Here is a 14393-nt window from a genome sequence, read left to right as displayed (position 1 = left end):
CTAGGTTCTACATGAGGAAAGGCTTAGCCGATAGCACGATCGCCTCCTATGCTTTTGCCTGGAAAACTTTTGCTTCAAGTTAAAAGGCGCTTGCTCTGTAATCATAGCTCGCCTCGACTCTCCATTCTGTCCACATGCTTCCATGCTTAAGTATCTCCTTCTCAGGGTCCCTTCCCCTCAGTCAGGCCCCCTCTTCCTAACGCCCGAGAATAAGCCCTTATCCAAGGCATGGTTTATTACCCATTTAAAGCTAGTGCTCCTCAAATGTAGGCTCTCTCCCCAGCTTTATTCAGGCCACTGGTTTAGAATAGGCGCAGCTACTTCTGCTGCCAGTCAAGGTATCCCTACAGCTTCTCTCCAGCAACTGGGCGTTGGTCCTCATCTGCATATGCGTCTTATATCCGACCTGACGCCGCTGCTATTCTTTCTGCTCAAAAAGCGTTCAAGCCCGGATCTCTATCGGTAAGTGCAATTGTTCATATAGCTGGTGGTGGTTCATGTCATTGCTAATCACGCTGGTCGCGTGTGTCCTCCTAGCTCCCCTCTTATCCTTCTCTCTGCCGGCCCAGCTGGCCTCTATACGAGCATGCCCTGGCTCCCGCATCTAGCCTCCCTCTGCTGGCTAAACTTCTGCTGACCATCGCTGAATGGTCATTTCTGTGCTCTCTAGTAGCTTAGCCTCAATGCTGGCTAAATGTCTGCGTCCGTATTCGGACATCCCATGCTATTTCTAGTAGCTTTAGCCTTCCATTGCTGCGCTAAATTTCCCTGGCCATCGCTGCATGGCCAGCCCATCCTATGCCATTTATAGTGGCTTTAGCCTAAATGCTGGCTAAATTTCCGACCATCGCTGCATGGTCACTCTGTGCACCCTAGTAGCTTTAGCCTCAATGCTGGCTAAATTTCGCGACCCATCGCCGGTCACTCTATGCTATTTCAAGTAGCTTCTCCCTTCCATTGCTGGCGGAATTTCACCTGACTGAAAAGGGTCAGTCTACGAGCGCCTCGCCGGCCTCGCATCTCCTAGCCTAGAAGCTGGCTACTTTTGTGGCCGGAGAACATCGTACGCTATCCACTCTCTCCCCTTTCGTTTTCCGCTAATCGCCATTCCATTGCTCGCACATTTCGTTTTTGCCGTTTATAGCTTTCTCTTTCCTGTCATCTATCAAATCGTCACGGTGCTTCTCTTAACCTGACTCTCTTTTATTTTTGGGGCTCTCTCTATTCCTAATCCTGCTTGATTAAATGCAAACGGAGTCTAATCGCCAAATCTTGTACATTTCTATAATAAATGTTCCATTGTTCCAAAGTAGCGTGATCTCTCTTTTATTGAAATGTAGCTCTAAGCGCAAATTCAATAAAGAAGATCTAAACGCTCCATGTTCGTAGCGCCTCCCCTAAGCTACGTCACCCCCGTTCCCACGCTGTCCAAAATCTTTCCATTCACAATTCTAAGCACGCGCCATCATCCAATCAGGCGCCACTTCCTATCTGCAGCCAGCCAATCGGCGTGCGGGCTCCGTTTATCAAATACCACTGCCTCTGACATGTCACGCTCTTCCCAGGCAGCGACCAAGCAACCCACCTCCATCCCCAGCATGATTAAATGCAAACGGAGTCTAATCGCCAAATCTTGTACATTTCTATAATAAATGTTCCATTGTTCCAAAGTAGCGTGATCTATCTTTTATTGAAATGACTGTTTTGTAGCAATTGTAGAAATATCAGACCTTATTGTCAAATGTTTACAACTGTCCTACACACTCTGTGTCTGTGTGTGTGTGTGTGTGTGTGTGTGTGTGTGTGTGTGTGTGTGTGTGTGTGTGTGTGTGTGTGTGTGTGTGTGTAAGCACAACAGCATCCACGTTAATTTACTTCTGAACAGTCAAAAATGTTTCACTTGAATGTTTCACCAAAATATCACTTGAAACTGTTGCCTGGGGTGAGAGACATGCGAGGCGGGCGGGGCTATTAGCCTGTGGAACACACACTGACTGCAACAGTGTATTAAGGCTGCAACTAACGATTAATTCCATAACCGATTAATTGGTCGATTATTTAAACGATTAATCGATTAACCAGATTATTGCACTTATTTAGCAATGACCTTGGCCGGGTTTCCCAAAGAGCTCGTGCGTAGAGCATCGTCGCAGGTCCGACGACGGGTCTAACGTGTGACGTCACATGCTTCGCAGTACCATAGCAGGCACGTAGATTTCAGGTCATGCGTGGCCGTACGCAGCTTGCGCAAGCGTCTCCTACACAGCTGGGACTCGGCCAAACCTACGCTCTACCCTCATTAGTAGCAGGTGGTTGTGCCCCTGCGTGCCATCTAAACTGGCTGCGTGTGTGGTAAAAGTACATTTGTGAGACAGAATGCGCGCAGCATACTCCCCGCCCACAGTAGGAGGGGAGTACTGTCCTACGAAGCATTTTGTAACGAGCGCCCTGGGCCGCCTGTAACACCCATCGTTCTATGAAATCTATGAAAAGACCGACACACACACACACACACACACACACACACACACACACACACACACGTGTGTATGTGTATGTATATATATATATATATATATATATTACGGCCGGGCCGGTGCGTAACGTGCCCCAAAAAAAAACAGACATACAAGCTGTCAACGCACTGCGATATGCCGTGTCGATAGCTTGCAGATCTGTTCTTTTTGGTAGGGCGAGCGGTTGCAGTGCTTCGTCCTCTATGCATGAACCCGAAGTTTACAAATCGTACTCTCACGGATGATCCGATCATCTAATAAAAATATTAAGCACATGCCAAGTTAACTAAAGGTATATAAATGATGCTGAGCTAAATATGTTTCCTTAATTTCGAAGTTTTATAGTTAAACGTTATGATGAAAGTGCAGTTCCTCTCACAAAGTGACAGCTGTTGCGCTCGCCATGTTTATGAATGGTTAAAACATCTTTTGAAAATAGCAGATCTACAAGCTCACAACGTGTCACAAGCTTGTAGATCTGCTATTTTCAAAAGATTTTATTCATAGTAGACTTGGGAAATGGGACGTTCTGAGATCGAACCCGAGGCTCCCACTCGCCAGCCCAACGCGTTACCAGTCATGCCAATAAGACTGAGCCCGATAGTTAGGTCTTTTGCACGCCACTTGTCGCTAAATTTGAGTGTGGGGGCTACACAGCGCAGCTGTTCCTCCTAACAGCCGCTCGCCCCAAAATAACAGATCTGCAAGCTATCAACACGGCATGTCGCAGTGTGTTTGTTGTATATATGTCTGTTTTTTTGGGGAGGCGTCGCCCGTTACGCGCCGTTATATATATATATATATATTCCTAAACTTTCCTAAAGTAAATTCCCCCCATTGGTGCTAAAAGCTGTCAATCATGCAGGGGGACGCCCCCTCTATCCTCTGAATTTTTTTGAACGGCGAACAATGGCCGCAGTGTTCATTTAAGATCATTGAAATGTGTCACCTTAAAATGCATTTTAATACATTACAGAATGTACCTATAAAAATTTAAGTGTCCAATTCATATAAAGGTAAGTTAGATAAAGGTGCGACTTTATCTTAGTATATTTGCAAAATCCTGTATATATAGATATATGTATGCAAAGGGTGTTTAAACTATAGTAGGATAGCACTACGTAGTTGACGTAGGCTTTACGTAGGCTACGTCCAGGATCTCTTCACGTGCATGCTGTCTCACGAATGTAGTTTTAGCACAGACGAAACGGAACCTACGACGATGGTGTCTACTGAAGCCAATTTAGATGAGACGTTGGGCACACACAGCTGCTACTAACGAAGATAGTGCGCAGCGGGGTTGCTACTGCGCAGATGCGTGGAGGCACCTACGCAGCTTCTAGGCTACGCAGGAGCTCAAATTCGTTTGGGAAACGCGGCCCTTATCATTTAGATTTTAAGTTGTTTTAGGCATGTTCTATCTAACGATAATACAGACGAATAATTAATTAAAAAGTACATGTTATACAATTTTGCTCAACTGCTGATTAGGCTACTACACATAAAATACATAAATACATATCAAAATAAATAATAGCCACCTATGGTACCTTTTCTCTCCTTCTGACTGCTTGATTTGATTAAAAAACTACATATTTTCGGCTAAAGGGTGACAGTACTCTTTTAAATTTAATAATAAAAAAAAAAATTCAAGAAATATTTTTAGTTGGTCATATGTCCTGCATGGGATACAGGATAGGTGGGCACTAGGGACATCTGGGCACTTCGATGTAAAATTGCCTATTTTGTCCAAAATGTAAAAAAAAAAAATCTATATTAGAAAAACGGTCTTAAGTAATGTTAAGTATAGTTGAAGTGAACTTGCATGGTACATCATTATCAGACTTAATTGTATCCTTCAACTTCTTGTTTATGCCCCAAAACGACTGGATAAACAGGTGTTGTAGCAATTTGTAGTAATTATTATATAGAAATATTAGACCTTAATTGTTGAATGTTTAAGCATGTTCTAATGATGCATACTTTACTTAAAACATTTTCCAAATATATATATATTTTTTAACATTTTGCAAAAATTTGCCAATTTTTCATCAAGGTGGACACCAGATTTCCCTAGTGAGCACCTATCCTGTTACCTTGCAACCTTGCAGACTCTACACTAGTTTAATGGGTGTCTAACAGTGCGGTGGGGAGCTTGGATCCGGTGTACTGGTGGATCACGTTTCCGCTTTCGTTCTGACCGCTAGGTAGCTACCAAGCTAACGAGGCCACAACGAGGCGATCTACTGCATAATGCAACGTGCCTGCTCTTGAAATGCTCCCGCAACACATTGTGGACTTAATCTCATGCCAAGCAAGTGCATAGTAATTCCCGTAATTCCTCTGTTGTTCTCTGCTGAAAGCACAATGACACTTAATATAATTTCACTGCAAGACAAGTATGTTGATTTCGTTTTTTCTCAGTTGACTGCTATAAGATAAATGACCTTGATTTCTGATGGCATTATTAAGTGTGATGCTGCATAAGATGGTACATAGAACTGGACTTTACTTAACTGCACTGACTGAGTATTTTGTTTGCGCATATTACAGTTCTACTTGTGCAGTTCTACTAAATTGATACTGATACATGTAGCAAACCTGCATTAATAATAATATTCAATAAATAAGCAAAGTGGAATTTAATATATATTAAATTCCATTTAGCTTATTCATTGAATATTATTATTAATGCAGGTTTGCTTCAAGTGTGTTTTCATTTTGTTTGTTTTATTATGACCACAATAATATCCTTATTGAAATCAGTCACATACCCTTATTTTTGGTGTTGGAGATGATGGAAAACAGCTATGGATCTGTGTCATAAGCTAGTTAGTGTTTTCTAGGTTGCACACATTTTAAAGTTTCACCAAAGCAATTAATATAATTCAAATACAATTAGCTTAAATAAAAGGCCTCAGGTTGGAAGTTCATCTGGGTTGTCTTTCTCCCTCATTCCTTCAATAGTTAGGATCTTGCCTTTCAGCAAGGTTGAGGTCTCAGATCTAAAGAATAAAGAGTAAAGGCCCTTACACACGATTTTTTCATGCAAATAATATGTTTTTTTAAAACCTTATAAAGTCAATGCAAGCTTCCATGGAGCGATAAAGCGAAAAAGAGAAGCGAAAAAGCGTCTTTTAATTATTCGGTCTGAATTTTGCGCATAATCGCCGGTGTGTAATGACCTTTAGTGTTCACATGCTTTCAGCCTGCTAAATTACTAGCTAGCATTTTATTGTTATAGGGAGAAACCTGGAGAAACAATGTAACGTGATCTACTTTGTTTAATTTTTTACCTGAGAGAGTGTTGCACCTCATCTTCTTATGTAGTGATGTCCATGTTGACACAGCAGTCTCTTCCTCCTGTTCTTCTTTAATCTGTGGAGGTTGTGGTTCCTCCTGGACTTTACTGGGGCTCCTCTCCTCATGTTGTGGAGGTTGTGGTTCCTCCTGGACCAGACTGGGGCTCCTCTCCTCCTCATGTTCAGGGGAAACCTCTTTACACAGAAAGGAAAAAGCGAAGAGGTAGCATCAGCAACTCATAATAAAGTCTTCAATTACATCACGTACACTGGCAGTGGTAGAATTTTAGTCCCACATGCACCAGACGTGCAAGTGTAAGCGCACGGACGTCGCTTCACTTTCACGCTCATGTTAATGAATGCAGTAGTGATGGTCCACTCATGCATGTGAAACACAATAAACAACAAAATACATACAGTCTCCGCACACACATTTTCTTCGAAATACATTATGTACAATATCTGCATCATACCACCCAAATTAAGTCATTTAAAAAAAAAACTGGGCATTTCAGTGGGCCGCATGACATGATATCTCTTTTAGAACCTGGACCTTTAGTAAGTCATTTACATAATTGACGGCATACAACCCTACTGTAACACAAATTTGCCAGGTTTGAATCCCGGGCGTTACACGTGCACGTACATGTGGGGTCTCAGCTTTGTCAGATGTAAGGGGAGATCCAAGGAAAACGGTTGTGAACCACTGGTATACAACACACGAATGCACCGCCAACGCAAATGCCGTTTCACCGAAATGCAGAAAAAGTAATTAAGTATCAGTGTTTTCGTCTTGGTCGTGACCAATGAGAAGCAGAGTGTATTGTCTGCAAAGCTGGCACTTATGTGTTAAGGTTCTTATCTTTAGACCTGCAAGCCCATATCAACACTGCAAAGTACAATACAGCTGTTCGAGGTGACAGCTCTTCTGCACATTAAATTGACCAAATATTTTGTACAACCTGGCCAAAAACAAGGCTCCAAACATCCCAAAACAAACTAGTAAGGCAGCTCTTGGCCTCAATCACAAAACCCATCTAACCTCTGCTCATTTTGTTAGGATTGGATGGCTTAGAGTTGAGGACAGAGTACAACAACTTGCTATGGGCCTGGTCTTCAAGATACACCACAACATTGGGATCCCCCTGTATTTGTCAAAATACTTCCATGACGTCAATGAAGTCCACGATCATAACACCAGGCAGCTCCACGAATCATGTTCAACCCATTTGAAAAAACAAAAGGGAATGAACTTGTTCTTATGCTATTCATCAAAAATGTGGAATGCCCTACCAAAATGAGTAAAGGAGTGTAAAACCCTACTCACTTTCAAAACTGCCCTAAAGATACACCTTCAGGAGGCTGCAATTCGAAAATGGCCCATGTCTAAAGGTCAACTCATCACGCACCGGCGATTATGCAAATATACGCAAAATTCGGACTCGTTCCGAATAAATAAAAGACCTTTTTCGCCCCGTGGAAGCTTGCATTGACTTTATAAAGTAAAAAAAACAACAACGTATAATTCACATGAAAAAAGCGCCCCCGGTGTGTAAGGACCTTAAGTCTTAACCTACCCCCCCTCCCCTTTTTTTTCATATTTTTCACTCTTCATACCAGTAACCTGTAAGCTGATTGTATGACGTTCTGTATAGTAGTGTGTATATCTGTCTGTCCCTTATATGTCATCATGATTTGTGTGCATGGGGATCTCATTTTACACAAGCTCAGTGCTTAATGAGTCTTCCAGTTTAGTAGACCTTGTATTGTGAATTTGTACTTCCATGCACTGTTGTTCTCATGTCTTACTAAATAAAGTACATCAACCAATCAAAGGGTCCATTTGGAACCCCCTCAAGGAACCCTGAGGGTCCCTGGATCCCACTTTTAGTTGTCTGGCATCTGAAATTTTTTCATGGGTGGTGTGGCCGACTTAGATTGCAATGATCTCCTCAATCATGAACAACACCTGGACTGATGAGAGGAACCGCGTGGGACTTGTACATCTAAAAGCGCTAGTGATTACTAGTAGGCCTGTCAACATTATTACATAATCGCCTAATCGCTATTATTTGAGATAATTGCATACGTTTGCATAATCGTTTCCATGTTGAAACATTTTCATATATTTTCAACAATAGTGGATATAGCAGATCTAAAAGCTCGCAACGCACCACAATGTGACTCGTTGTGAGCTTGTAGATCGGCTATTTCCACAAGTAATGTTTTATTTAAAGTATAAAGTTATTAAATATGTCAGACATTTATTTGTATATGGGCTATTTTCCATATCTGCCCTGTGCAACTTCAACGCCTAACAGCATATAATATATGAATGTTATCAACGCATAACATTCATATAATCTGGTGTTCAACGATAAAAACGCAATTAAATCATTAATCACAATATATGTGAAAATGAATACCCCCATCTAAAAAGATATGCCAGGGACCCTCACACAATAGCAGTGATTCTCAGCAATTTTAATTTCAAGGACACCCAGTTTGATATGCAATAGGGCCACGGACCCCCATTTGATTGACTGACGTATCATCAGTGTTAATTTAACTCTGAGAGATTACAAATCGGGTCCATTTGGTTCCATTTGCACGCTCTCCGAGTTACAGACACATAAGGTCAATTTGGTTCCTAACTATTTGGCAGCGGACCCCCTGGAACCCCCTCAAGGACCCCTGGTGAGGACCCACTATGAGAACCACTGGTATATACCGTATAAGTACTTATTAAGTGGCTGAGCCTTGTAGCTTGTCTAGTAGTAGCTAAACCACTAAATAGTCTAGTAACTTAGCTAGTAATACCTAAGCCACTAATAACTGGTATTAAAGGTAGTTTAAACCAACCTGCTCTGTGTAGTGTGATGTGTGGCTGTAGCATCATGTTAAACCAACCTGCTCTGTGTAGTGTGATGTGTGGCTGTAGCATCACGTCCAGCAGTTTGTTTTGTTTCTCCAGCAGAGTTTCTAGTGTCTCTATCTCTCTCTGGAAGAGGTTGAACATGAACTCTGCAGCCGCACTGAGGAGCTCCAACACACACACTCTCACACCAACGTGTGTTGTTGTTGTTGTTGTTGTGTGATCTCCAGAACACACACTAGGGACTTTAAGCTTTCTGTTTTTCAGTACGGCGACGCCAGGCGGAGTGCGGCTGCTATGACGCAATCGCCGTAGCAGTCAAAACCGTTAAGCAAGCAGCCGTCGGCGACGGGTTCCCACCCCTTTTTGGTTTCCATGGGTTCCCACCCCTTTTTGGTTTCCATGGTGACGCGTCTATGCAGCACGTGTCAAACATAGACACAGACATAAACAAAGACAACACCCGTCGCGGCAGCTTCACTTGCCAATATAACTTGCTTCTTTCATGCGCTGGACATGATCAGCAGTGGAAAGAGGAAGGTGCTGGAGCAATCTGTGTTATTCTAAAACAGTTTTAATAAACATGGTTAATATGATATATGGTATTTGTGTCGTTTCTTCTTTCAGAGTATGCCAATGTAGCCCCCACAGTCAAATTAGCCAAGAACCGGCGTGCAACAGACCTGCCAATCGGGCTCAGCCCTATTGGCATGACTGGTAACACGTCGGACTGGCGAGTGGGAGCCTCGGGTTCAATCCCAGCTCACTGCGTTCCACTACAATCTGGCGTAGTCGGCAGGACGAGGAGCGTAATATCCTCGCGTGAGGGACATGAGGAACGTTGTGTACGGTGGTCCGCGGCGTGAAGTGTGAAGCGCGAGGACGCGCTCCAAAGATCGGGGGGGTGATTGTAGCCCCCACAGTCAAATTAGCCAAGAACCGGCGTGCAACAGACCTGCCAATCGGGCTCAGCCCTATTGGCATGACTGGTAACACGTCGGACTGGCGAGTGGGAGCCTCGGGTTCAATCCCAGCTCACTGCGTTCCACTACACCAACACATTACACTGTATTGGAAAGAGAAAGGTGTTAAGCAATTGTTGCAACGGTGTGACAGTTAATTTCATTTGACAGGGTTAAGACATGACATTAGTGTTATTTCTGTTGTCAGAGTATGCTTATGCCAACACATTACACAGATGTGTCCATGTAGGGCAACGAATTTCCCAGCAGGGCCTATTGCCTGATCTAATACAGGTGCCCAAAGGACTCACATGTCTAGCAATCATCAATCAAGCCCAAAGCATATAAATGGCCTCCCCAAAAAAACACATTCAGGCCTACAAGATGTCATTCGGACAAGCAAGAGAGGAGCTGCTCTATGCTCTTGATGACGAGCTCATTTCAGAAGAGGAGTTCCTTCTCCTTTATGACATGAACACTACAACTAATTTAGATCTGCCCTGCAGACACCCGAAGTTCCGCCTTGACGATATGGCAGATGCTGAATGCATTGCCGAATTCCGGGTGAAGAAGGCTGACCTCCCACTGCTGGCTGAAGCGCTGAAAATACCAGCACAGTTTTCCTTGCCTCAGAGAAGTGTGGTGGAGGGGATGGAGGGCCTCTGTATGCTGCTTAGGAGGCTGGCCTATCCATGTCGTCTAAGTGACATGATGGCAAGATTTGGTGGGCGTCAGGTCCCGGTTCTAAGTATGGCAGTTAACACTGTACTTGAGTTTATCTATGACCAACATCACACCAAACTTACTGAGTGGAACCCAATGATTCTGCATCCAGCTGCACTGCAGACATACGCAGACAGGATCCATCAAATGGGGGCCCCACTGACTAATTGCTTTGGTTTCATTGATGGAACCGTCCGGGCCATCTCCAGACCAGGCCGGTACCAACGAGTCCTCTACAATGGGCACAAGAGGGTCCACAGCCTAAAGTTTCAGTCCACAGTCATCCCAAATGGGCTAATAGCCAATATGTATGGTCCAGTTGGTAAGTCTGCATACATAACTATTTGTATTCACAGTATATTTACATATTCTCAGCATATTCACATATTTACAGTTGGCTATAGGCCAACATGGATAGCCTAGCTGGCTGGCCAGGCTACAATAGGGACATCTTGTTAATTATGATCATCACCATACTTTGCTAATGTTATTCCTTTGCATCTTTTCAGAGGGAAAGAAACATGATGCCGGGATGCTGGCAGAGTCTGGCTGGCTACCTGTCCTGGAGCAGTATGCAGTCTCCCCTAGTAAGAAACAAAAGCCTACAACAATAATTCATTATAGCTGAATCTCATACGTGGTAACATACCTGCATTCACAACATTGGTGTGAAACATATGCACTGAATAGGTCACCATATGGATGTGGTATAGGAAATCGAAAAAAGGAAAAAGAAAGTTGGCTAACTGTAACCTTTCTGTTCCATTCAGCAGGTCACAGGATGTGCATTTATGGCGACCCGGCCTACCCTTTGCGCATCCATCTCCAGGCCCCTTTCCGCAATCCGCATCCAACGCCAGAGATGATGGCCTTCAACAAGGCCATGAGCAAAGTCAGGGTGTCCGTGGAGTGGATTTTTGGGGACATTGCCAACTATTTTAAGTTCATTGATTTTAAAAAGAACATGAAAATTGGTCTGAGTAGTGTTGGAAAGCAGTACATCGTGTCTGCTCTCCTACGCAATGCCCTTACTTGCATGTATGGCAATCAGACCTCCCAGTTTTTTGGCCTTGACCCTCCAAATGTGAGAGATTATTTTGCATAGGCTAACCTGTTTTCCCTTTTCACACTGCCTTTGTTTCACTTCATTTTACTTTTTACGAATGCCACAATAAAACATGTAGAATGTGAGCATCAACCTGTTGTTATGAAACTGTTCTTGTCATATGACGAATTTACTTTACTGGAATGACTCAAGTTACATTGCATCAGTGACTGTTTATTTTAGCCCACATGGAATAAATAAAACATAGAATATAAAAATAAGCATCTTGCAGAAAAATACATCCAGTGGTAATGGTAACAAATATTCTAAAGGCATTCTGCAGTTATAAAAAAAGGAAATAATAGTCATGACAAAACAAAAAGGCCTTCAATGGCACCTATTTTTTTACAATGTGGCTCATGAGGTTCAGCATGGCCTGACCTTGCTGCTGCTGCTGCTGCAGCATCATGGTCAGCAACTGACCCTGTTGCTGCTGTTGCTGCTGAAGCGTCCTCACCACCTCAGTCATTTGACCCTGCTCTGCCCTTTTCAGTTCAATGTCTTGCCTCTTTATTGTCATCTCCTCCCTCTTCAACTCCAGTTCTCTCTCCTTCAATTCCCTCTCCCTCTCACTTTTCTCTCTCAAATATTCTATGGTATCGTTTCCATTGTTCCTCTTTCTTCTCTTCCCCTCAGTCTCCTGGTCCTCTTCCCCCGTCCTTCTCATACAAACATGTATGTTGTGACCATTTAGACTCTAAATGGTCACAACATACATGTTTGTCTGCTAAATACTTTGGACGTCCGTAGACAGCAGAAGCCAGTTGTGGAAGTCAAGAAAGTATTCCATGCAAGTTTAACGTCTGCAAACTAGATTGCGGGTTTCTGTTACTACAGGATATTGCTCTTTTCTTTATCTCAGTATAAACAAATAAAGACAACGTGTGTCGTAGGCTACTCTTTCTCTGTTCTAGTTGAGCAAACAGAGATTGAACCCCTAAGCCACTCAGTGCCATACTACGATACAGCCTGAATTAAAAATAAAAAATAAATACAAGTTTGCTTTCCCAGTAGGCTTACCTGCACTACAATACTTCACCATAATTGCAACAACCACCAATCTTGTGAAAAATGAAAATGGGACCATCAAATATTTGAAACTTTCCGCGATTCTGCCAATAATCATATTATTTGAGACACATCCGAGTTTTTGCCGGGTCAACCAAGGAATCACGTGATGTTGATCCCCTTCCCCTATACGCTCAAACTAGGACATGACGTATGTGTAGGCAGAAGAATAGTCCGGATGGGCCATAGTCCTATAGGTGCTTGGTTTCACGTGAGGGAGTAGGCTTGTCTCTGGAGTTTTGAATGTAAACGTTTGCTGTGCCTGCATGCTTAAGGCAATTGGAGTGAATAATATGGTCTTGTGTGCATTTTAACAGTTACAGTGTGTTGTGAGTGTGTGTGCACTCTTTTGGTGGTGGTGAAACCCTTTTAGATTTCCCCTCACATCCCGCACTATAACTATAACAATAACTATATCTTCACCATTGTATTTTTTTTTATAGTTGGTGTGGACTCTGCCATCCACTTGCCTAAGAACACTTTTTAAAACTCATTCTTTATAGTTATAGTGCTCAGTGTGAACGGCCCACAACATGGGTCGCTGACCAGCTTTTCCTGATCGTTTTGTCTGAGTTAAAGCATCATCAACTTTATATGAGCTCCCACTGTTACCATAGCTGTGCTTAACTACACTGTTCTTCTCAATACTTTAATTTGACCAGCTGATTAGGGTTGCCAACATCCAGAACTGGGGAAACGGGACACATGCACGCGCGCGCAGCACGCGTGCATGTGTCCCTCGTGGGGGTTTCCCGCGGATAAAGTTACTTTTTTTGTTACTTTATTTTGGTTTTAGGGTTAGGGTTAGGGTTGGGTTTATGTGATTTAATAATTTTGGGGGAGCCGCGCCCACCGGAGAAAATCTCACACACACACACACGCACGCGTGCGAGCACTGTGCCTGCCCTGTCAACTGAGCGGTCCTATCGCCCTTCGCATACAGCACACAAACACGCAGCCAGACACACTGCATTGTGCGCAAACAGAAATATTTTTTTTATTTTTCCCTTTACACCGGAGTCCGGGACAAACAAAGTCCCGTAAGGGACACGCCCCTTTTGGCTCAAATACGGGGCGTCCCGGCTAATATGGGACGGTTGGCAACCCTACAGCTGATCCAGGCACGTTTTAGTCCTCAGTACTCAGATTTCTTTCTTTACTTTTTCTTTCTTTCTTTTTACTCAAAGGATGACGTCACAGGGCACCCGCTGGCCTAGCGGTCCAAACACATACCACATATAGGCTCTAATGCAACCTGGTTCAAATCCCGATCCCGACGACCATTGCTGCGTGATACTCCTGGTCTCTCTGTCCCTGTTTCCTGTCTGTCTCCACTGTATCAATAATGGGATAAAAGCCGCCAAAATATATTTAAAAAAGAAAAAAGTTCATACGATTGGCCCTCATTAATGCTCATGATAATATGGAACTATTTTTGTCTACTCGGTCTGTGTCTCAGAGGAGGGCTGTGGGCAGTTTAAAAACTCGCCTACCAGTGACATCATCAATATAAGCTAATAGGAACTGCAGGCTTTCTATTCCATGATGGAAGCCAATGTTCTGGCATTAAAAGAAAATCTTGATTGAAAAAAACAAAACAAAAAAAAACATGCCTAACGAAGATGTCACTGGTAGGCGGGTTTCTAAACTGTCCAAAGAGTCCTGAATAAGAGGAAGTTTGTCAAAGACTCCAATCAAAAATAATTTTGAGCTGCCTATGTCTGTCACATACTCCTAAATTAAGTAACAACATTTTGGTCTGGGGGTCTGTAGATTGCACCAATTATCAGAGGTTTAGCTTTGGGATAAATTATCGTTATCCAGATAGATTCAGTGGAGTTG

General features: G+C 43.1%; 1 protein-coding gene across 1 annotated transcript in view; it reads right to left on the bottom strand.

The window, feature by feature from the left end:
- The window catches only part of LOC311053303 (uncharacterized protein), a gene marked incomplete at its 3' end in the record, with an annotated part of 30187 nt that extends 24279 nt beyond the window's left edge, over nt 1-5908 (bottom strand). The window contains exon 1 of the mRNA XM_084068764.1: nt 5813-5908. Coding sequence (XP_083924890.1) covers nt 5813-5834 — 22 coding nt within the window. The 5' untranslated portion in view covers nt 5835-5908. The remainder of the gene's footprint in view (nt 1-5812) is intronic.
- Between the last annotated feature and the right edge of the window lie 8485 nt (nt 5909-14393).

This window comes from Gymnoscopelus microlampas (assembly GCF_963454915.1).
Source record: "Gymnoscopelus microlampas genome assembly, chromosome: 10".
Lineage (NCBI taxonomy): Eukaryota > Metazoa > Chordata > Actinopteri > Myctophiformes > Myctophidae > Gymnoscopelus > Gymnoscopelus microlampas.
Note: the sequence above shows the minus strand (reverse complement) of the source record. Positions and strands in the feature narration are given on the sequence as shown.